The 24320-nt window shown below is 35.4% G+C and overlaps 1 protein-coding gene across 1 annotated transcript in view; it reads left to right on the forward strand.

Annotated features, from left to right (window-relative positions):
* The window catches only part of CDH12 (cadherin 12), a 275168-nt gene that overhangs the window by 168770 nt on the left and 82078 nt on the right, over positions 1 to 24320 (forward strand). Inside the window, exons 3-4 of the mRNA XM_043600771.1 lie at positions 11375 to 11494; positions 24086 to 24253. Of these exons, the coding sequence (XP_043456706.1) occupies positions 11375 to 11494; positions 24086 to 24253 (288 nt within the window). The remainder of the gene's footprint in view (positions 1 to 11374; positions 11495 to 24085; positions 24254 to 24320) is intronic.

The following is a 24320-nucleotide window of genomic DNA, read 5'->3' on the forward strand; positions in this document are numbered from 1 at the left end:
TCAGAATCGTTACCCCCAAATTAATTAGCAGAGCTCTAATTTTTGTTGGGCAGTAGATAAGACAAACTTCCCAAAGAGGAGGCTTGGAGAAGGAGAGGAGTTAAATTTTAGAATAAAAAAAAAAAAAAAACAGATGGATTTCAGACATTGAATAGTCTTGAAGGAATTCAGATGTTAAGTAGTGATTCATGGCACACCATCGAAGGATTTGAAAAGAGCAGTGATATATTCAAAATCCTATAACTGAAAGATTAATCTACAGTAATGGGGAAGATACTTTGAAAAGCATTAAGATTGGATTTTGTTTCAATTTGTACAACCAATTACTAGAATTAGAAGGAAACAAGAAAATGTTGCCCCTTCATTATAAAGTTGAAGAATTTTAACAGCAACCACTTTGATGTGGGCTCCCTATGTGCCAGTTATTATGCTAAGCAATTTACATGCATTAACTCATGAGTTAATGAGTAAATGAGTTCCATGTGATCCCAAGTATTTATAATCCTACTTTCAATTTGAAATAACAGGCTTAGAGTGTTTAGGTGACTTGCCAAAATTTTGTTAATTTGGAAGTAACAACAACAACAAAAAAACCTCCCAGTCCAACTCAAAGTATAAAAATCTCACACAAAAAAGGATTTATGGCCTTGAACCATCAAATGTTTGGAGGTTGAGCTTCAGCCAAGTTTGATCAAGGCTCCTCACTTCCTTTCCTGGGATTCCTAAGTTTGTGGCCTCTTGTGTATCGCTGTCTCTGGTGGCATTTCCCCCAAGGTGTTGAAATGGCTGTATTAGTTCCAGATATTTGCACACCAATTCCAGAGAAGAAGAGAAAGAGAACATTTCCTAGAAGCTCTCAACAAACATCTCTGGTTTTATGGGCTTGAACTGGGTTACCTTTATACTTCTTAACCATTCATCATTAGCCAGAAAAAAAAAAACAAAAAGTCAAAACAAAACAAAACAAAACAAAACAAAAAATCACTTGCACTTGTCAGTTTAAACTTGAGCCAACTGCCTTCATGGAAGTTAAGCTTCTTCTAACACACACGGAGGTGTCAGGGAGATAGTGATATATAAATACATATATAGACAGTTTTAAGATTAGGTGGTATTCATTTGGGGGGGGTGGGATTACCATACTATTCACTAAAATTACATTATTATCCTTACAGAATTGAAACAGCTTTCAAAACAATCATATATATATATATTCAATTATACAGCCAGTTCCAGGATCCAATACTTCTGGTTTATATACACACACACATATACACACATATACATATACAATTTGTTTTTTTTTTCTTTTACTAAAGCTAAGTAGATAAATAGATAAGAATATAGATACAGATAAATAGAATTGATCGATAGATACATAGATACATGATGGAGAGATAGATGGATAAGTAGATAAGTACAGACAGCCTCTTGATAAGTTTTTGTTAGATGATTTTGTAGGCTAATGTAATTGTTCTGAGAGCATGTAAGTTAAGCTGGGTTAAACCATGATGTTCAGTAGGTCACATGTATTAAATGCATTTTCAACTTAAGATATTTTCAACCAGGATGTGTTTATCAGGATGTAACCTAATTGTAGGTTGAGGAAAGTCTGTAGATGGGTAGATAGACATATTTTTTTAAATTTTACCCTTAACACGGCAGAATCATCGATCAAATAAAAACAAATAATTTTAGGAGTGTAGAGTGTGTGTTAAACAAATAATTAATTACATTAACTGGTCCTTAATATCTTGGCTAACTGCATTTAATCAATTTTTTTTATCCTTAAGAATACAATATTACACAGAAAATTACAAAGCTTAGAAAATTATGGCTAAAAGCCACTAAATGAATGAATTCCAAACTGTTATATTTCATCATGATTTCTATGGAATTTCCTGACAGCATTCATGAAAATAATTTCCAATTACATTGGGCACAAAGGAGGCAACATTGTATCATCACTGGTAATTGGAATTTAGAGTGTCACTGGGAACAGTCATTAGCATTTTTACTGGTGTATGTGGTATAGAACTCTTGGCACACAACAGAGAGATAAAGTGCTCGTAAAAATGGATTGTCATATCCATCAAAGTACATTTGAATCACGAGGTGTAAATACATATAGCCTAAAATATTTAGTATGTATCTAGAGCAAAAGTTTTATAATGTTAGAGTGCTTTTGGGTCCTTGGACTGCATACCAAATCGTAAGTGGATGTCAAAGCCACCATCCAGGTTTGCCAAGGGATGTTCTATGGCCAGGCTGAGCAGAATCATTGTTGAAGGCAGTATAAAACCGAAGTGCCTGCTCTTATCCTAGAAGTGCAGTTGAAGAGGGCACACAATTCACTCTGGAGGATTTTTATGACATATTATCTTTACTAATCTTTAAAAGCCCTGATTATTTCAAGCAAATTTGACAAGTATACAAACGTTTTTTTCTTGGGTCTCTAACAAAGTGGTCCCATATTGTCATATTCTACTTGTTTGTATTTTAATGTATTCTAAATACACATTCCCAAATCACGTTTTTCCAACATACAGGAGATACAGTCCAGATCAGTATATGAATATCAACAAGGAGGTCTTGAGGACAGGCATTGTGCTCGTGTTACATATTTGGGTGTTCTCACCCTATGTGTGGAGCAGGAGAACAGAAAATAACTATGCATGCATTTATTTTGTTACACACTTAAATAGCACATACTAGGTGGAAAATTTTTATTATAACTTCTTTGTCAATATTAACTCATTTAATATGGCTAGAAGATAGGTACTATTTTTTCCTTTTCTTTTCATATGACGAAACTAAAATGGAGAGGTTGCATAATTAGTTTGAAGTCAAACAGTTGGCTAGTGGTCAATCTCGGATTCGAACATAGGCTTTCGGGTTCCTGAGGCACAAATGATAATCACAATGGCAAGTAATTCAGCCTTTCCTAATTGGTGAAATTGTGTAAGACTCGGCTCATCAGACTGATCAGTGAAGATTTTTAAACTTTCTGATACCTAGCCCGCCCACAAACATTTAAATAAGACTTTCTGATGGAGGCCCAGGAATCGGTGTTCTCAGTAATCCTTGTAAAAGCTTTACATGCAGCCCCTGGTGAGGATAAGAAGGACAGAGGGGCCATTTACAGCTTTAAAGGGCAAACATGGGAAGCTAACAGCCAAGTGTTCGTGAGTAGTGCAGTGAGAGCTAATGCAAAATTGATTAAAGACCCAGTTACTTTAAAGACTAAACTCACCTGCTGTGCGTCTATGCTTACTTTTACCTTAGAGCTAAGCCTAGCTTTAGCACATCTCATGTTTCAGTGTGTTATACTATCCAATTCCTTTGTAGGATCTTTTACACGTGTGTATATACACATGCACACTTACCCACACATGCTCTCTCTCTGTTGATTCTGTAAGCCTTTCTGCTTTACATTTCTCTGCTGCTTAACGTCTTTTTAAGGTAATAAAATGCATATTTATTTTCCAATCTTATTTGGAAAGAAATTCTAGAGTCTTTATCATTCCATACCTTTCTAACTGGAACTGTATTATATCTTGGCTACAATGCAATGTCTACATAAGGCAAGAGCTGAAAGAAAACCATATGTCTCTAGATATAATTTGTCTCTTTTTTCCTTTTCATGCTTCAATCCTGAGAAGGGTTAAAAATATTCAGAAGAAAATAACTTGTCATTAACTCCCCGTGGATGTGCTTTTCATACTGTGGCTAAATCTTGCTTATGTGGTTTTTTTTAATGTAATGTCACTCACCTTGGTCTGCTCTCTTAAGTGAGAACAGTGACATACTTTAGATATTCGGGACAAGATAGACTCACAATTCAGTGTCAAAAAGTACCCTCAAGGCCATAATCAGCTGCCAGATCACCCATTTAGAGTATGATGCATATAGAATTTGTGTCTTGTGTGTACATGTGAGTACCATATATATCCAGCTGATAAACATGTATTTGGGAATTATGTCATGACAGACTGGGTATAAAAATAATGAATATGGAAGGGTGGCTGATGTAAAAGATTTTGTAGCCCATGAGAAAAAAACATATTGTATTGAGTTTCAAAAAATCAAAACGTATTGAGACTGAGAGCAATACAGAGGTGTGGACACATGATCTCTGCTTGGGAGTAGAAAAACAAACATTCATGGAAGTGACAGTGCAGCTGGGACATCAAGGGTGTGTACTATTTTTCCAGATGGTCGAGGCAAAAGCGCTGCCGGTCACAGGATCACTTGGGCAAGAATACAGAGGTATGAAAGAAGCTCAACTCCACAGTAACTAAGTATGTACAGGCTTGGCCCGGGGTCCCTGGCCGCGCAGTCAGAAATTAACCTACAGGGGGCGCCTGGGTGGTTCATTCGGTTAAGAGACCCACTCTTGGTTTTGTCTCAGGTCATAATCTCACAGTTTGTGAGATCAAGCCCTGTGTTGGGCTCTGTCCTGACAGTGTGGGGCTTGCTTGGGATTCTTTCTCTCTCCCTCTCTCTTCCTCTCTCTCTCTCTCTCTCCCCCTCTTTCTCTCAAAATAAATAAATAAGCTTAAAACTATATGTATATATAAAGAAATTAATCTACAGGGATTTTGAAGCTCATGCCTATCATGCTAGTCATAGCATGCCAGTGAGTTTAGGTGATTTTTCTCTCAATAGGAATAGAAACCCTTTAGGACTTAATTTTTTAATTATTTATTTTCTAATTTTTTTTTCAACGTTTATTCATTTTTGGGACAGAGAAAGACAGAGCATGAACGGGGTAGGGGCAGAGAGAGAGGGAGACACACAACCGGAAACAGGCTCCAGGCTCCGAGCCATCAGCCCAGAGCCCGACGCGGGGCTCGAACTCGCAGACCGCGAGATCGTGACCTGGCCGAAGTCGGACGCTTAACCGACTGCGCCACCCAGGCGCCCCTTCTAGTGTTTTTTCAATTTATTTTTTGAGAGAGAGAGAGCAAGCATGAACAGGGAAGGGGAAGAGAGAGAAAGGAGAACAGAGAATCTGAAACCAACTGCACACTCATAGCAGAGAGCCCGATGCAGGGCTCAAACTCACGAACCCAAGATCATGACCTGAACCAAAGTCAAATGCTTAACCAACTGAGCCACCCAGGTGTCCCAAATTTTTAACTTATTTTTCAAAGAAGGAGAGTAACATGATCAACCTTGTGTTATGGGACAATGACTGTGATGCTCCTGTGTGACAGGAGCTGGAGGAGGAAGCAATTAGAATGTTTCTCAGCATTGCAGTTATGAAAGTGAGGGCCCAAACTAGTTGAGACAGTTGAAGGGGTGATGAAAAACAAAGAACATATTCAATGATTAGAACATGCTTATTCACCTAGAAAATTAAAAAAAAATGGTTTTATAGAAGCCATAAATTATACATAGTCCACTCATATTTTCAACATATTTCTAGCACATTTTTCATACCCCAAATGCAAAAAATGCATAGAATATAAAGACGCCTTGCTGGAGGTGACATTTGCCTGAATAAATAGCTATGCAATGAATTTCTCTTTTATGGTTTGTTGAGAGCAGTCCCTGGTATATGGTGTGTGCCACTGAACATTTGTTGATTGAAAGAAGAAACGAATCAGTCAGTAAGTTGACGTCTACCTGGGCCGAAACCGTGAGGGCTCAGCTCTGCTCCCATCTCTTTGACCATTTTGAATGAGAATGTGTCGGTGACATTCTTTTAGTGTCAAGAAGAATGATTTGAACATCACTGGGCTTCAGTTCTTTCATTTTAAAACGCAGGCATTGTGTTGGATTTTTTAAAAATTCATCCCTATTGGTAATATTAATCTTCTTGAAATCAAATAAATAGAGTATGACTATCACGTGACCTACATGTGAGCAGAAATAGGCCACATGTGCTTGCATTATGAAAACCAGAGAGCCCACCTACTCTAGGTTCCAGAACACATATGCTCATTGAATATAGATTAGAAGAAGAGATTAATTAAAACCACCAAATCTCATCAGCCACACAGAATAATATTTTTGAGGGAAGGATACATATACACACACACTGATAAACATAAAGGAAAACCACTTGGAACACAAAATGAAAAAAAAAAAAGACTACAAGTCAAAATGAGCTAGTAAATATACTTTAAAAATTTTTTTTTTAGTGTTTATTTTTGAGAGAGAGCACAGGCGGGAGAGGGGCAGAGAGAGAGGGAGACACAGAATCTGAAGCAGGCTTCAGGCTCTGAACCGTCAGCGCAGAGCCCGAGGTGGGGCTGGAACTCCCGAACTGTGAGATCGTGACCTGAGCTGAAGTCGGAGGCTTAACCGACTGAGCCACCCAGGCACCCATGAGCCAGTAAATATAATTTTAAAGATGGACAGATAGATATAGACTATGAAAGTAAAATAGGTTAAGAATTTGAGTAAGGTTTATATAATACACACAAGCACACAAAATAAAAATGACTCATACATAAGGTACTGAAATTCACTCATAATATAAAAAGATACAAAAGAAGAACAATGAATACTGGAAAATATACCAGGTTGGTAGACATGTAAATTAGTACAACCTTTTTGGGAGTCGATGAAAATATATATTGACATGTCTGATTCATATACTTTTAGACCTAGCTCTCTCAATGGTAGGAGATTACCAATTCCACATTTGTTTATAATAGGACACCCCCCCTCCCTATTCTCTAAGTAGAGTGTCCACTAAAAGGAGATTGGTTCAATTTAGTATTACATACTTTTATTACTTTAATGATATTTATTATTTTAATAATGGTTATGTGCTGATATAACATGACTGTCCAATATATTTTTTAAGGAGTAGAGTACAGTTCAAGAATATGTGAAAAGTTTCATCTCTTTCATCCAAATAAAAATTGAAATATCGGTTATTGCATAAGCAGATAGTATGTCAAGGTAACGATAAAATACCTATTGGAGGAGTGGTATGTATAGCTATAGCTATATCTTTGTGTATTTCAATATTTGTTCCTCTTCTGATTCCTCTCTAGACAAAATATTATCCTTGAGAATTTTGGCCTCTCAGCTTTGTTCATATTTCTTCCCTGACACTCTGATTAGTGTGTCTGACAAATCATAGGAAACCAGAGCATTTTTTTCCTTTTTTTTTTTTTGTTTCAAGTTTCTATTGAATTCTAGCTAACATACAGAGTAATAGTGGTTTCAGGAGTAGGATTTAGTGATTCATCACTGGCATATAACACTCAGTGCTCAAGTGCACTCCTTAATCCCCATTGTTAAATGAGTGACTGAATTGGTGAATACATGCTCTTAACTTTGAGAGAAATCGTTAGAAATAAGTAAACCACTCTGTGGGTTTCTGTGTATTGCCTGACCATATGATACATATGTATGAATTCTCAAATCGGAATTACTAAGTCAAACACCATGCCATTTATTAGCATTTTCAACATAAATTAGAGGAAATAAAAACATTAACGAATTTAAGTTAATGCATGTAGGTAATGTATCACTCTTCAAAAAAAATTTTTTTAGTTAGAATTTTATAAAGATATGAATGTTCATTGGCAAGAACTGAGATGATATCATATTACAACTGTGAATCTATAATATGGAACTCATTTTTCAAATACATTTTGACAGGTAAATACGTGCACACTTAAAATTATATCTGAATTGGTTCTCATATGAACTCTCACCCGTATTTAGGTATTGTAGTGAAACTCTTATTTAGTCACATTTCATATCAAAAGGACTGCTCCTAATTACTGTTCTTTCTATGTGTTAATTCTATAACCTCTCAGGGTTCACTTTCTCTGTTCCTTGCTCTGCTATATATTTGTGCATATATATGGTATTAACTTATATAATGTTCATATATATATATATATATATATACACACATTGAGTGACTGCTTAAAATTTAAAATTTAACTATTAGTATAAAATAACTTTTTTGCTATTTGCTTTGTTATTAAACAACATGAATTAATTTACTACTGATCAGAACAGCGTTACATGGCAAGTTGAAGTGATTCAATATTGTCAATCCTATATTCTGCTTTCTCTGGGGGTAAAGGAATGGTTTCTCTGTGAGTTACAGTCTCTCTGAACTTCAACATTTGGAGTGGTTACATTGTCATCCTGAACTTAAGTGATAAGTGAACAAATCCCAAGATGACTTCTACATATAAGAAGACTACTCTGGTTTTTGTTGACTATATTGTTTCCTTGTTGCACATTTACCTAGTGCCCAAGTGTAACCTCCTGTTCCTACCTCTTGGGTATTTAGTGTTTAATAGTGTAATAGTTTAATAATAATAGTTTAATTGAGGAACTGGCATGCTATCCCAGCAGTGAAGAAGGTAGTGTTTTGAGGCTTACCTGCTCCAGATGAATGAGTCTTCCCAATGAAAGGAATAAGAAATTTCTGTCCTTTGCGTTAGTTTGGAAAGAGTCATGGAGCATCGAGCAAAACAAGCTGATATAATGATGTTTAATTGTGTTTTTGTAAACACCTATAGAGTCACTTCTAAGAACTCTCAAATAACTTACATCGTTCTTTAAAATTGTTTTTAATATTTTTATTTATTTTTGAGAGGGAGAAAGGTACAAGTGGGGGAAGGGGAGAGAGAGAGGGAGACACAGAATCCATAGAAAGGTACAGGCTCTGAGGTGTCAACACAGAGCCTGACATGGGGCTCGAACTTGTGAACTGTGAGATCATGACCTGAGCCGAAGTCGGACGCTTAACCAATTGAGCCACCCAGGTGCCCCTAACTTGTACGGTTCTTAGTGAATCACTTTTAAACTAAACTGAAGGTAATCTATTGTAACCAAGTACTAATTTTTTATTTTTTAAAAAAAATTCATTGTTTGGCACTCGGCTTTTTTTATTATTGATTGATTGATTGATGTCCTAATTTTATTTTTATTTTATTTTATTTTATTTTATTTTATTTTATTTTATTTTATTTTTTTAAATATAATTTATTGTCAACTTGACTAACATACAGTATGTAACGTGTGCTCTTGGTTTTGGGGGTAGATTCCCGTGGTTCACCGCTTACATACAACACCCAGTGCTCACCCAAACAAGGGCCCTCCTCAAAGTCCATCACCCATTTTCCCCTCTCCCCCACCTCCAATCCACCCTCAGTTTGTTCTCTGTATTTAAGAGTCTCTCATGGTTTAAATTCCTGTTAGTTAACATACAGTATAATATTAGTTTCAGGTGTACAATTTAGTGATTCAACACTTCCATACAACACCCAGTGACCATCACAAGTGCCCTCCTTAATCTCCCTCTGCTATTTATACCATCCAGCCAGCCACTGCCCCTCTGTTAACCATCACTTTGTTCTCTATAGTTAAGAGTCTGTTTTGTGGTTTGTTTCTGTTTTTCCCCTATGTTCATTTGTTTTGTTTCTTAAATTCCACATGAGTGAAATCATATGGTGTTTGTCTTTCTCTGACCTATTTTGCGTAGCATAATGCTCTCACTCCATCCATATCATTGCAAATGGCAAGATTTCATTCTTTTTTTATAGTTGAGTAATATTTCAGTGTGTGTGTGTGTGTGTGTGTGTGTGTGTGTGTTTGTGTGTGTGTCACATCTTCTTTATCTATTCATTAGTCGATAGGCTTTAGGCTATTTTCATAATTTGGTTATTGCAGATAATGCTATAACCATATGTCAATACAAAGGACAAGATGAGTAATATAGTATTCTCCCTTTTACATTTTTGTTTTTAATATTAATATGAACCTTCACTAAGTATGCAGAAAAATATTTTCCTCTAAAAGTAGTATGAAATGCTTTACGTTAATTTTTTAAAAAAATTAAACTCAAATACTTAAAGGAGTGAATTAATAAATATTCCCATAAAAGCAAGATATACTGTCTTATTCATCTTCGTCTTTCTTATTGAGCATATGGTGTGAATTAGGTAAAAATTTATTAAATTTGTCACTAAATATTTCTCAGCAGGTATAATACCTTTTCTTCAAATATATCCTCAGAGAAGAACAACCCAGAGCCTTTTAACTACTACATTTATAACTAAGATTAGAGAATTATTTAATATTTGTAGATTGTGTCTATACAGCACATGTGTAACTCAGTACTAGCAAATATCTAGGTGATACCAGGAAAATCACTGTATAACAGAAGGGAGGAAAGAGGGAAATTTAGTCTTGAAAATGTTCATTCATACACCGTAAAGGAGAACATAGTTTTGATGAATCCTTAATATAGGTCCTCAATGCCTATTTGTCAAATAATTATTAATGATGTTGCAAAGATTGATCAGGATGGTCATGATGGTGATAATGGATGATGAGGGATAATATGTTACTGCTCTTGACTATCACAAATGTTTGTGTACTTTCCTTCTAGAAGTTTCCTGGGAAAGACTGGTGAATTAAAACCTATCATTCATCTCCTGATATAGCTACTATTCACCAAAGCATTCTTAAGATAAAGCGTTTGGTATCGAATGGGTGCTGAAAGTTATCATTTTTAAATTTTTTGACTATCTTTTAATATTTAGTTTGCTCCAGTGTTGCACAGCCTTAAAGAAAAAGACTGAATGAATAACTGAATGAAAAAGAGAAATCCTTTTTTTTTTCTTCAAAATCGGGCATTTACTGTTAATGCCTCCAAGAACAGGAACATTCTGTCCTTTTTATAACTTTGGATGTACATAACACTCTCTTTATGCTCAGGAGAGATTTCCTTCTAACCATCTAACCATCCTTCTAGCCTTCTAACCATCTCCAACATAATTTGGATTGTCTTTAATGTTTTCTTTGTCACTGAATCCTTAGGTTAATTCAGTCTTGAGGCCTCGGGGTGCTCCTGTTGTCTTAATTGCAATTATTTTTGGTTGCTCAGTTTCTCAAATACTCTGTCCTAACTTAAAGTGTTCCTCATGCTGGTACATAGTTGTTGATTTTAAATAGCAATGCAAGTTACTTACAGCCTCTAGAGTTCAGTAAGCCGTCAAACCTTTTAGCTTTTCTATTGATAACCTAATCATGAAATTAATGCATCTATAGTAAGCAGATGAGCTAATGTAAGCCGTGTCGTGTTTTCTCTGGTGCACAAATCGATAAAGCTATCATAATGACTTTCAGTTCAATCATCTTGCTACTGGAAATGAATATAGCTTTTAAAATAGATTTTTAAAATATGTATCATTTGCACTGAGAGCTATACTGTTGCCCACCATTTTGGTTATAGTAGTTACGTCATTTCCAGTGACAGCCTATATTCACAGAATCATTGAGGAATGCCAAATTCTAGAGGAAAATGGAGTCCGCAGATGAAAGACATGACCTTGTGCTCTGTAAAACAAAGATGCCAGATTCATACTGTCTTATTTTCCAGGTGCATATGTGCTCCAGGTCAAGGCCACCGACGCGGATGACCCGACCTATGGAAACAGTGCCAGAGTCGTTTATAGCATTCTTCAGGGACAACCTTATTTCTCTATTGATCCCAAGACAGGTAAATTTTTTATTAGAGACAACATTATCACCACCCCTTTCAAATATTTAAACTTTAATTAAATCTTGGCATGGGAAGTTACCTGTTCTAAAAATGCAATAAAGATGCAATGTGTTGTACATGAAGCCAAAGAAGATAGGATCTTACCTTGCTGCCATAGAATGATTTCCTCTAGATTGAATTTTGTGTAAATATAAGGCATTTCACATGTATGTGTCCAGTCCCAATACCAAGATAAGGATTCTCTATGTGTTTTATTTTAATTTTTTCAAAAGCCTAGGCATATTTGATTTTTGGTTCTTCTGGAATTATAGTAGCTATTCATTTCAAGTTTTCTTGATTGGGTTCAATTATAGTTAGTTTTGGGTCTTATCAACATGTGGTAAGATCACAGAGCTTCCACTGCTATATTTACTAGAGGTTATGGATGTTTGATTTGGATTAATATAGACTTCTACTTCTAGCAGGGAAACGAAGAGGGTTGACAAACTTTAAACACCCAGATCACGATTCTTCTGGTCAATGCTTTTGAAGGTACTCTCATTTTTAGGTCAAAACATTTGAATGGAAGTTTTCAGAGCCAAATGTATAAGAATCTTTGGAAAGTATAGAAAAGACAGGATATTATGCACCAGAAGATTTTTTATTCCCTTGTAAATAAAATGAGGTCCCTCTGTTCTAGAGAATCTGTTTTTTGTATGCTAGATATTTTTTTAAGGAGATTTAGCCATGCTGACCAGTGATCAAAGTAGGTGTCCCATGTCACAGTTGAAATAGAACTCCACAGTGACAGCTATTTTATGAACTCTTGTATGTTACATTATAATATATTGCATTTTGAATTCAATACTATTTATTACATTAGGTTAAAATAATGAAATGAACTGTTGACATACTTAACTAATGTTACTTTTTAAATTTCTAAATAAATTTGTAAAGAGCTGTATCAATTTGAAATAAATTAATTTCAGACACTCTATATGCAAAGGAGCTAAACATTTTCAAATTAACACTTCTCCATAAATGTGTGCTAAAATCTGGAATACCAATTAGATATAGGTTAATTAATAAATTAGCCATGTTTTAATGTCACCTAGAAACATAAAGTCAATTAAGTGGAAACGGAACCTGCAAAAACTTTCTACAACTGAACCTGCTGTCTTCTCATTTCTTGCTCTCCTTGTTGATGCCATAGAGGGACAGAGGTCAGCAAAAAGTTATAGGAATAAGGCAGGAAGTTGCTCCCTTTTATAAACCTAAAAAAAGAGTAGTTTGTAATAAGGACAGCATCAGTCTTTTGAGAAGGGAACATCAGTGCTGAAGAGAATCTAGAAAAGTTTAAGACATAGAAGCTCTTTTGGTTTGGAAAGAGGGTCAGAGACCCAAAGCCAGAGGAGTCAATTGTTAAGAGCGAATGCGTGATGGAGAAATTACACCTACAATGTAAGTTATTTTCATTAAGTCTGGCAATGAGGATACGGTATTTGGCAGTATCCGTGTTAAGGCGCTTTTAACTGGGAAATCATATATATTTGTAGAGAAAACAGGGAAACATTGTTGAGGAAAGAATTTGAGGATGTTGTTTATTGAAGTTTATGATGGCACAAAATTCCAGAAGGGTGAAGACAATTTATAGACAAATATATAGACAAATACCTCAATATATAGACAAATACTGAAGGGAAATTATCTAAAATATTATAAATCCTTTCATCAAATGAACACATTATGCGTTACTTCTTCTATGATTACCCATATTTTCCAAATTTACCATAATGGATAATCTAACTAGAAACTAGTGTGGGCAATGTATGTGTCTTAGATCTCTTCAGCCTCCGAGAAGCACTGCTCAGAGTCAGAGGGGATGGACAAAGGAGAAAAGAAGGTATGTAGAGATTGGTGGAGGGGAGGTTCGATATTAGAGTACACTTAGTGGGGTGTAGTGATTAACTCTATAGACAGAGTAGGTAAATTTATATACTCAGAATAAATGTAGCAGAAGAAAGATAAAGAAATTATTATTGATGGAATAACTATTGATGTACTGAGTATCTAACTAAAAAGTATGGTAAAATCATATAACGATGAATTTAAGTAGAGATCATGGATTAAGCATAGAATTATTACAGTCAAATTAATTACGACTCAACAGACAATAATTATATGAGTCAAAACAGTTTCTGTCCCCTTGGCTTTACTTGTTCAATATCAACTTTAGATGCATTCTAAAGCCTTTGGAAAGTATTACCTTATAGGAGAGCCTGTATATTCATGGTATGCCTTTAATAACTATGTATTTCTATCTTATGCGATGCTTATTAGTTAGAAATAAAGGTGAAACAATTCTGGCATAAACAATGAAATAGATTTTTTGAAGCATTGATTTTCACTGGAGACAGAAGTCTTGATACTAACAATGCCTCAGACCACTAGGCAGGAAAAGAGTGGATGATGAGGCCCTTCATTAATAGAATGATAACTAGTTGTTCATGCACAGCGACCATTAAGAAGACTTTTTGTCAAATTTATCACCTTGTGGTACATAAGAGTAAATCAAGAATCAAGGATAATTACAATTTCTCAGAAATAGTCTCCATTTGTTCCAGCCGTATAGCTTCCTTTTATGATTCCTTTTGCTGTTATTAAATACAATGCATGAAAAACTAATATTATCTAAAATTTTCCACATTTGAGTATAGAATACACTTTAAAATAATTTTTAAAGGAAGAGTCTCATCAGAACTTCTGGTGCCTAAATATTTATGAAGAGATAAATATAACCATTTATTATTCATTGGGAATAAGAAAATAAAAAAATATTACCTTAGTGATATTGCTTTTTGACAAACATTCTAAAGCATCTCTACCCAAGTGAGTATAGCAAGCTTATTTATAAGCAATATAAATTGATGTGATCTATGAAATAGACTCAGAAATAATAGTTCTCTTTAAAATTGGCTAATTTTGCAAATATTGGGCTTAACTATGAAACTATTCACTGTGAATTAAAATTCACATATATTCACATACATATACCTCAAATTATTATTAAATATTAAAAAACTTCAAATGTAGATAAATCTATAAAGCATTAAATAACATTAATATTCATTATACTTATTTATAAATCATTAAAATGTTTGTCATATTAGCATGTTATATTACATTGTGTACATTTTTATGCTTAATGTTTTTGTGCATTAGAAAAATATCCCTAATCTATGAAACATTAAACATAGGCTTTATAATATTTTATCAAGTGCATGAAATAAGGATGCTAAATATTTTTATAGCGTTGATAATAGGATTATTTAGGAAAACAAATATTAGTATAAGTGATGGACCTCATGTCTTAATTTGCCTTCAAAATTCTTTTAAAGTATTTAAATTGTTCCCCAAATGATTTCAGAAACTCATCTGAGTTGGGTAACTAGATATTGCTATTTTGTGTATCATGTGGTGGTGATGTGCTATAATTTTCCAAATTATCTGAGACCTAATTGAGAAAGCATCATCATTTACTTCACTTCAACACCTTTTTAAACCTATAAACTTAAATTTTTCTTGTGATAAAATATACATAACATAAAATTTACCATAGTAACAACTTTAAGGGTACAGTTGAGTGGCATTAAAAATATCCACATTCGGGGCACCTGGGTGGCGCAGTCGGTTAAGCGTCCGACTTCAGCCAGGTCACAATCTCGCGGTCCGTGAGTTCGAGCCCCGCGTCAGGCTCTGGGCTGATGGCTCAGAGCCTGGAGCCTGTTTCCGATTCTGTGTCTCCCTCTGTCTCTGCCCCTCCCCCGTTCATGCTCTGTCTCTCTCTGTCCCAAAAATAAATAAACGTTGAAAAAAAATTAAAAACAAAACAAAACAAAACAACAACAACAAAAAATCCACATTGTTGTGCAAGCATTGCTACCACCCTTTTCCAGAATTTTTCCATCATTATGTTTTCATTTATGTGCATTGTCAAAAACAATGTATAAGTTTTTATTTTACGTATTTATATGTGAATTTCTAGAATCCATATGAAAACAATTGAGTGAGTCTTAGAGTTGAACACATGAGCTATATATTTTTCCCTTTTATTCACCATTCTGATATTTCATGCTCTGTAATTCTGTCCTAGCTTCTGTTTAGGGAAATCTGATAAGTGTCGCTGAGAGAATTGACACTTTCTCAAGATTTTTACTCTTTGAGTCTATCACCTTTGATTCAATAATTGTAATCTGCAAGCCTCTATGTCCTAAATGAAACCTCCTGACATATTCTGACTGATGTTTATTCTTATAGGTCTTCAAAAATGTGTTGGTGTTTTAAAGCCCCATAGTATAATCGAAGCATGGGTTAGACTATATTTTGAGCTAATTCTTGATACTGGTATATAAATATTTACAATGTTTTGTGGTTTGAAATGCCTTTTATATTTATTCAGCATCGAGTCTTTAAGGATTCAGACACCTGAGCACTGAGGTGCCCGATGAAACAAAGATAGAATATCTTCTTTCTTCAAGAGGAAAATAAGAGTGTTTACCTACACAAAGTCATCATGCCTTTAATACGTTTTGCATGAAGACGAAGTCTGATTGTGGACCTGTTGAGAGCAAGGAAAGCAATAGGTGCTGATAAATATAAGGGAGAAAAATGTGTCACGGAAATAGACAATTAGGAAGCAATTCTATCACATATTACCTATTTTGTAATATTTTGCATATGAGTAGTAAAACTACATGTCTCAAAATGTGCCCCAGTGAATGGTTCCCTTGTATTCTGCATCATCTTGCTTCCCAAGAACTCTGTGTGAACTTCACTTGCCTTATTTTAGAAATCATGGATTGCACACATCAGCAGGTAGAACTGAGGATGTTTGGCCTTGAAAGGAAAATACTCCAGGGACATGTGATACATGCCTTTAGTAAGTTGTAGAGCTGTTATGTAGGAGAGAAACCGGCTGTGTTCTGTGCTGCTTGAGAGGAAACTGGCTATCAATGGCTGGTGTGAGTTACAGGAAGAAAGAATTTTGGTGTGGTTTCATATGCATAAAAAAAGATGTTAATACTTGTCTATAAATAAGAGGAGTGCTTCATGAGATTGTGAGCTTCCCATTACTGGAAGGGTGAAAGTAAATGATGAGCAATGAGCTAGTGATGCTGGAGATGACTATTCACGTCATGCATGTTTATGTATAACCAGTGGCCTCACAGTGTTTTGCTATTCAGAAACCAAGATGAAACAGTTAGATCCTCAAATGGATCCCCAGCTACTGGGGAGAGGTCATCGGGTCCTTAGACAATTAGACTTGGATTTCGTAGGATAAAATTCTCTGATCCATAGTCTGACTGCTGGGCTCCGGGATGGACTGAGGGGGAAACTTCCTGAGGACAGAGGCTCTGGGAAGTGGTGTCTGATTCCTAAACAATAGTTAAAGTGTGCTATTGGTGAGAAGATGGTCTCTAAATGTTCTTCCTACTGAAGATTACCTGATGACTCTTCTTGAGATCAAAATACGTCATTGGATTATTGGCAACATTTTTTTAAAAAAAGTATACACCTCATCTCTGTAGTGATAAAATACACATAAAGTTCTTGAGCTCAAAATACATTATTGGATTATTGGCAACATTTTTTTTAATTATACACCTCATCTGTGTAGTGATGGATACAACATTTTTGTTACTACTTTTAAAGATTGCACTAGCTTTTAAAAAAACCCATTTCACATTTTAGACTGATTTAAGACTGTAATGAAAAGCAACTCAGTAACTTTTCATATAAACTGCTGCAAAAGCAGGTCTTGTACAACTGTTTTTAAATATCATTTAGTTGTGGAATTGAAAAAAAAAGAAATTTTACATTGTCATTGCTGAAGTTAAAGTTCCCATTTCTAACCATAATTATTTTTTTCTATTCTACCATCTATTAGCAATTCCTAAAAGAATTGAGGATTAAAATATATTTGCCAATGCTTCCTTCAAATTCATGTGTTAAAAGGTTAATCAGGACATGGCCAACACTAGAGTCTGTGATCTCCAAAGAGATCATTTTCAGGTGCAAAAATAACATTTAATCAGATTTTTTTCGTAACATAGCTGCTATAATAAACATAGATCTATACTAACTACTCCATCTCATTCAGAATTATATCAGGAGTATTCTCATGCTCAACCATCAATAATGACCAAGAATACTAGGTCATTGAAGGATGTATGGGAATTTTCCCTGTGTTACCAAGCTTATTATTATACATTCACTTATGGCTTTTATTAATATTTTGTGTGCCCACCATATGCTTCACATTGACCTAGACCTAGGTATCCTACAGGGAAGAAAAAAATAAAGACAAAATTCCCACCTTCAGGAATACACATTTTATTTGGGAAAACACAGAACAAACACAATAAGTAAAAAAACTATACTACAAAGTTTTGAATAGCAGTAAAGGCTAAGGAGAAAATGATAAAGTAGATAAAGAGCATAGGAGATGCTGGGTAAGGTTATATGTGGTATGCAGAATAGTAATCTTCCAAGTATGTCTATGTCCTAATCCCTGGGACCTGTGATTATGTTATGTTACGATTATGTTATGTTATGTTTAACGAAGACAATTAAAGTTGCAGATGGAGTTAAGGTTGTTTTCTCACCTGCAGATAAGGTGTGGAGATTATCCTGTATTGTCTATGTAGACCCAATTTAATTACATGTGTTCCTAAAAGTGTAAAAGGAAGGTGGGCAAGTCAAAGTCCAAGAAAGATTTGAAGATGCAGAAAAGTAAGACATCTTTCAGAAGATAAAAAAGCCTTCAGAAAGAAATGCTTCCTTCCCACACCCTTGATTTTGGTCCTCAAGACCCATGTTGGACTTTGGTCCTCCCTCATTGTAAGATAGTAAGTTTGTGCTGTTTTTAGGGCACTTAGTCTGTGGCAATTTATTACAGAAGCAATAGGAAACTAAGTCAATATAGAATTCTAGATAGAATGGCCAACAAAGTCCTATGGAGATGACTTTGAGAAAAGATGTGAAGGAAAGAGAGGAGCTGCTTATGAGTAAACCACAGGAAGAACATTCCCCACAGATGGAAGACAGTGTGACCAGAAATCTAGTGACCAAAGAAGAGAGTTGTGGAAGAGAAGATCAGAGAGTTAAGTGGAAAGGTGGAGAAGTTTTCACTCTGAGTGAGTTGGAGTTTAGTTTGGGCAGGGTTGTATGGTTCATGCTCTGACCTCACTGCCATGACTTCCCTTTTACGAACAGAATAAATGGCCCAGGACTTCTTTGGACTCTAATCCTCAGTAAGTGTAAAATTGAGCCATTCGTCCATTGTTCCTCGTTCTGTCTCTCAATAGTCGCAAAGTAATAATTAACATTTTTCCAGCCTTATTGGGATATATTTGATGTACAACATTGTAGAAATTTAAGATATACAATGTGTTGATTTGATATACTTAAATATTGCCAAATGATCACCACCATAGTGTTGGCCAGCACCTCCATCCTGTCCCATAATGACCATTTCTTTTCTGCGGTAAGAACTTTTAAGAGCTACTCTCTCAGCAACTTTCAAGTATATAACAGAGTAATATTAACTATAATCATCATGCTATACATGAGATCCCCAGGAGGTATCCATCTCATAACTGGAAATTTGTGCCTTCCACAAACGTCTCCCATTTCCCCCATCCCACAGGTCCTGGAAACCACCATTTTACTTTGTTTAGATGAGTTCAACTGTTTTAGATCCTACCTATAAATAATACTGTAGAGCATTTCTCTTTCCCTGCCTTTCTTATTTTACTTAGCATAATGCCCTCAATGTTCATCCATGCCTTCACTCTCCTCACTAAATAATATTCCTGTGTGTGTGTGTGTGTGTGTGTGTGTGTGTGTGATATTTGTTATCCAATCATCTGTTAATGGATGTTTAGGTTGTTTTATCTTGGCTTTTTGTAAATAATGTTATAGTGACCATGAAGGTGCCAGTACCTCTTTGAGATCCTATTTTCATTTTCTCTGGATATATACACAAAAGTGAGATCCTTGGAAAAGATGGTAGTGCTATTTTTAATTCTCTGAGGAACCCCCACACAGTTTTTCACAGTAGCTGCACTAATTTATACCCCCAGTATTCCCTTTCCTTCACACCCTGACAGTATTGGTTATCTCTTGCCTTTTTTTTTTAAATTTTTTTTCAACGTTTATTTATTTTTGGGACAGAGAGAGACAGAGCATGAACGGGGGAGGGGCAGAGAGAGAGGGAGACACAGAATCAGAAACAGGCTCCAGGCTCTGAGCCATCAGCCCAGAGCCCGACGCGGGGCTCGAACTCACGGACCGGGAGATCGTGACCTGGCTGAAGTCGGACGCTTAGCCGACTGCGCCACCCAGGCGCCCCTCTCTTGCCTTTTTGAGGACAGTCATTCTAACAAGTGTGAGGAGGTAATCCTTTGATTTTCATGTCTCTGATGATTGTTGATGTTGAGCACATTTTCGTGGACTTGTTGGACATTTGTATAACTTCTTTGGAAAATGTTGAGTTCCTCTGCCCGTTTTCAAGTCAGCTTGTTTGCTTTTTGTTACTGAGTTGTATGAATTCTTGTATATTTTGAATATTAACCCCTTATCAGGTGATTTGGAAATATTTTCTCTCATTCCACAGATTGCCTTTTCATTTTGTTGATGGTATCTTTTGGTGTGTGGAAGCGTTTTAGCTTGATCCCACTTGTTGATCTGCCAGATGCATTCCAGAGGGTTTATTTATCTTTGAAGCCACCATGTTACTTCTTCTTGTCCCCTCTGTGGTTTTATTTTGCCCTGTCCTTCCCCCGTAGCAGCATAAATTGACTCTTCTGATGTGCAGCCACATCGACTCTTCTGTATGCTTTGAGGGACCATGCCTGCTTCTACAAAGTACTTTCCTGCTTCCTTCCCTGGGATGCTCCTTCTTCTGATCTTTCCAGGTCTGCCTCCTCCAGTTCTCTGAGTTTGCAACTGTAAAGCCTTTTCTCAGAGAGAACTTTTCTGACACTACTTTCAAAGGCACTTGATTTCACTTTCCTCATAACACAAATCACCATCTGAAATTAACTTAATTATGTGAGTACTTCTTTATGGTCTCCTCGGTATCCCATAAACATAGACCCATTAAGTGTACATTCCATGAAAGAACCTTGTACAGAGAGTGTATCTTTTTTATTTATTTATTTTTATTTATTTTTTAATATGAAATTTCTTGTCAAATTGGTTTCCATACAACACCCAGTGCTCATCCCAACAGGTGCCCTCCTCAATGCCCATCGCCCACTTACCCCTCCCTCCCACTCCCCATCAGTTCTCAGTTTATTCTCAGTTTTTAAGAGTCTCTTATGTTTTGGCTCCTTCCCTCTCTAACTTTTGTTTTGTTTTGTTTTTTTCCCTTCCCCTCCCCCATGGTCTTCTGTTAATGTGGGTGTATCCACGCAAAGACAAACCCAACCTCGTTCTCCTTACACATTCAATCTCTTGTCAGTTGGCCTATTACAACCAAAAGCTGGAAAGCAGAGAGAAGTCTAGAAAAAGTATATAAAGTTGATCTAGAGCGACAAATGGAAGAGCGTTCACCATTATCCTGTTAAACTTGGTAATGGCGACTGAATGAAACATACATTTTAGTACAAACGGTGACTGAATCAGGTGTCCCATGTCTCAGTCTGCAGCACAGTCCTCAATTCACAGTATAGTTCATGTAAAGCCATATACTGGGTTATCACATGTCATATTTAATGGTTCTTCACATAGAGTCTTGCATTATTTCATCTCAAAATGCTCTCAGAAGATTTAACCCATTTTTGCAAAGCAAGCTGAAATCCATTGAGATTAAGGGGCTTACAGACAACATGAGCGTCTTGGCAGAGGATGAATATGTTCCTTGGTGGACTAGTGTCCTTTGATATATTATTTTAAGTTTATAACTCTTTCAACCATATATTTATATTCATATTAGCAGAAATAAAATCCCACTAGAAGAAGTTTTCTCCTTTTTGCATTTATTCTAATTCGTCTCAATTATGTATGCTGGAAAGTTCATCAGGTACAAGACATTTAAATCATACCAAAATTCAAGGTATATTTACCCCTCCATTCTTTTTTTCCCTAATAAATGGGATTTACTTCAGAATTATAGCTAACTAATTAAATTTCGTGGCATTATTGCTGTGGAATATTTATGCTATCCTGCAAAATGCATTTTTTAGGCTTCAGTTATTATCAGACAAGGCTGTAACTTTATATACAAATACTAAAAAATAAAGATGGACACATGAACTTAAACTTAAGAGTCAAAATAACAATGCAGCATTTCCGTTTGCTGGTTACATTCTACTATAGAAGCACTTAAGCTCAGTCCTTGGCAAGGTTCCTCCTTGCTCAAGATCATGGAATCCATTTTTGTCTGTTTGGCTTTGAATATTAGGCATTTGGTACATAATGGGTGGTCCATAAAAAAGAGTAGCTTCTTGGAAAGGAGACTATTTTTCACCAGGCTTTTACGATAGACCACAATGCTTTAAGATTCTCTTCTCACATTTGAAACTTGTCGCCTGCCTGATTTCCCAGATTCAACTCTGAAAAAATTCTACAAATGCCCTATTTTATTTCTCTGAGACAGTGGTTCTTAAATGGAAATGGTGGTGGGCTCATGGTCATCAGTGGTTTTCTTTGGAACTACATATGCGACCCTTTCCTCTCTCTAAATTCTAGCAGATGTCTTCCAGGTGAGCGGCATTACAGTAAAGGAGGGCTCAGGAACAGAAAGGTCACCTGTCAGACGCAGGATGGAGCAGGAGGGCAGGGCAGTTTGATGTCTGGATGATAACTGTAAAAAATCACCAGAAAACAAACCAACCTAGTTTTAAATAAGTGTGAAAACAATGTGGTCTCTTTTTCATAGCATCTTAATGTATCTATGTACAATATATATACATATAATATAAATTATAATATTTATATCTACATATTTTCATATTAGAAATTTTCATATTAGAAATGAATTGAGTAAAGTAAAAATTATATACAAATATACATAATTGTATATATAATATATATATGTATATATATATATATATAATTTTCATATTGTAAATGAACTGAGTAAAGAGACATCTGGTCAAAAACAGGACAATACAGCATGCATATGAATTAAACCTAGGCATTTATCTAGAAAATATAAGCATTATAAGGCAGGCAGAAGTCTTGTAACTGAAAGCATGTGCAACCAGGCCACTGAGATGGCAGAGTTGAAGAATCCTAGTTAAGAGACTTGGAATTGAAACATCAAGAATCTGAGCAGAAGAGGGGAAAAACAGATTGAAATAATAGAGTGTCAGAACTCATGCATGAATAAACAGGAGTAGCAAAAAAATGGAACTTGCTTGTTTTGCAACCATTTCCTGCCAAGGGTCAGAAAAAATCCTAGATTGGAGTTAAGTTTAAATTAGCAACAGAGCAAAGCATTTTGTAAGTCAATAGTGGCAAGAACAGATAAAATGTGGATATATATTCAGTTTATGATTTGGATGCTAGACTTCGTTTTGGTGCTTGATATTATATTTGTTATTCATATATGCTACTTTATTTAAGAAACACCACTATCAAAGACACTTGGATTTAAGACAAATGCTCTTCAGTCTCTCCCAAAAACCATTGGCTATACGCTGGAATTTGGTATAAAATTTATTCATAATTTTACTTGCAACAAATCCAGAAGGTTTTAGTTATTTCACTATGAATAAATATAAATATAAATTAGTTCTATACTTGGATACAAGGGCAGAAAATGAGTAGGGTACGTAAATAGGCATATATACTGCATGATTCACAATTGTAAACTTAATTATTTATATATTCATTCATTCATTCATTCAGCCAGTCATTCAACTAGTCAGCTGTTTGACACATTCTTATTGAGCTCCTTCTAAATGGCAGAGACTGGAGTAACTCGTTGACAAGGGAGATAAGGTCCCTGGCAGTGGCAAAGCTTAATGAGATCTAAATGAAAAAAATCTGTGGCTGAAATAATTAAGAGGAATCCTGAGAGATGAAAAATAAATGGGAGGAGATACTTTGTGTGCTTAAAAAGTAAAGTAACAAATTTATTTTAGAAAATAAAGAGAAGAATGGAGAAGAAATTAGCTTTATTTAGAAACATCACACTTAGTGTAACCACTTAATTTTTAATATATATATATGTATATGTATATTTGTCTAAATTGTCTAATACTTTCATTCTCTTTTAAAGATAGAATCCTTCTAAGTAAATCATGTCTTATTTGGTTGAGTTAATGAATGATGACCATCTTTTAGAGCTGATACATTGTTCTTTAGCCATATTCACAATGTTGTATAGCATTTCATTAAATGGCTGTTACCATAATATATTTAATTATATTCTAACCATTGAACATTTTGAGTATTTCACTTTTTAAGAGATATATAGGTTTGTTGGCATGTCTTTACTCCTGAATCTAGATAAAATCATTTTCTTGTTGCAGACTATCATATCTGAGAAAACACAGTGTTTGTAATATTTATCTTTTATTATTGTTTTCCCTTAAGGTGTTATTAGAACAGCTTTGCCAAACATGGACAGGGAAGTCAAAGAACAATACCAAGTACTCATCCAAGCCAAGGATATGGGTGGACAACTAGGAGGGTTAGCCGGAACGACGATAGTCAACATCACCCTCACTGATGTCAATGACAATCCACCTCGATTCCCCAAAAGTACGTTCTTTCTATTGAGTTTAAATTGGTGCAGTTTAAAAAACAATTCTCACATTTCATTGAATGT

Source organism: Prionailurus bengalensis, chromosome A1 (genome assembly GCF_016509475.1).
Source record: "Prionailurus bengalensis isolate Pbe53 chromosome A1, Fcat_Pben_1.1_paternal_pri, whole genome shotgun sequence".
In the NCBI taxonomy this organism is placed as follows: domain Eukaryota; kingdom Metazoa; phylum Chordata; class Mammalia; order Carnivora; family Felidae; genus Prionailurus; species Prionailurus bengalensis.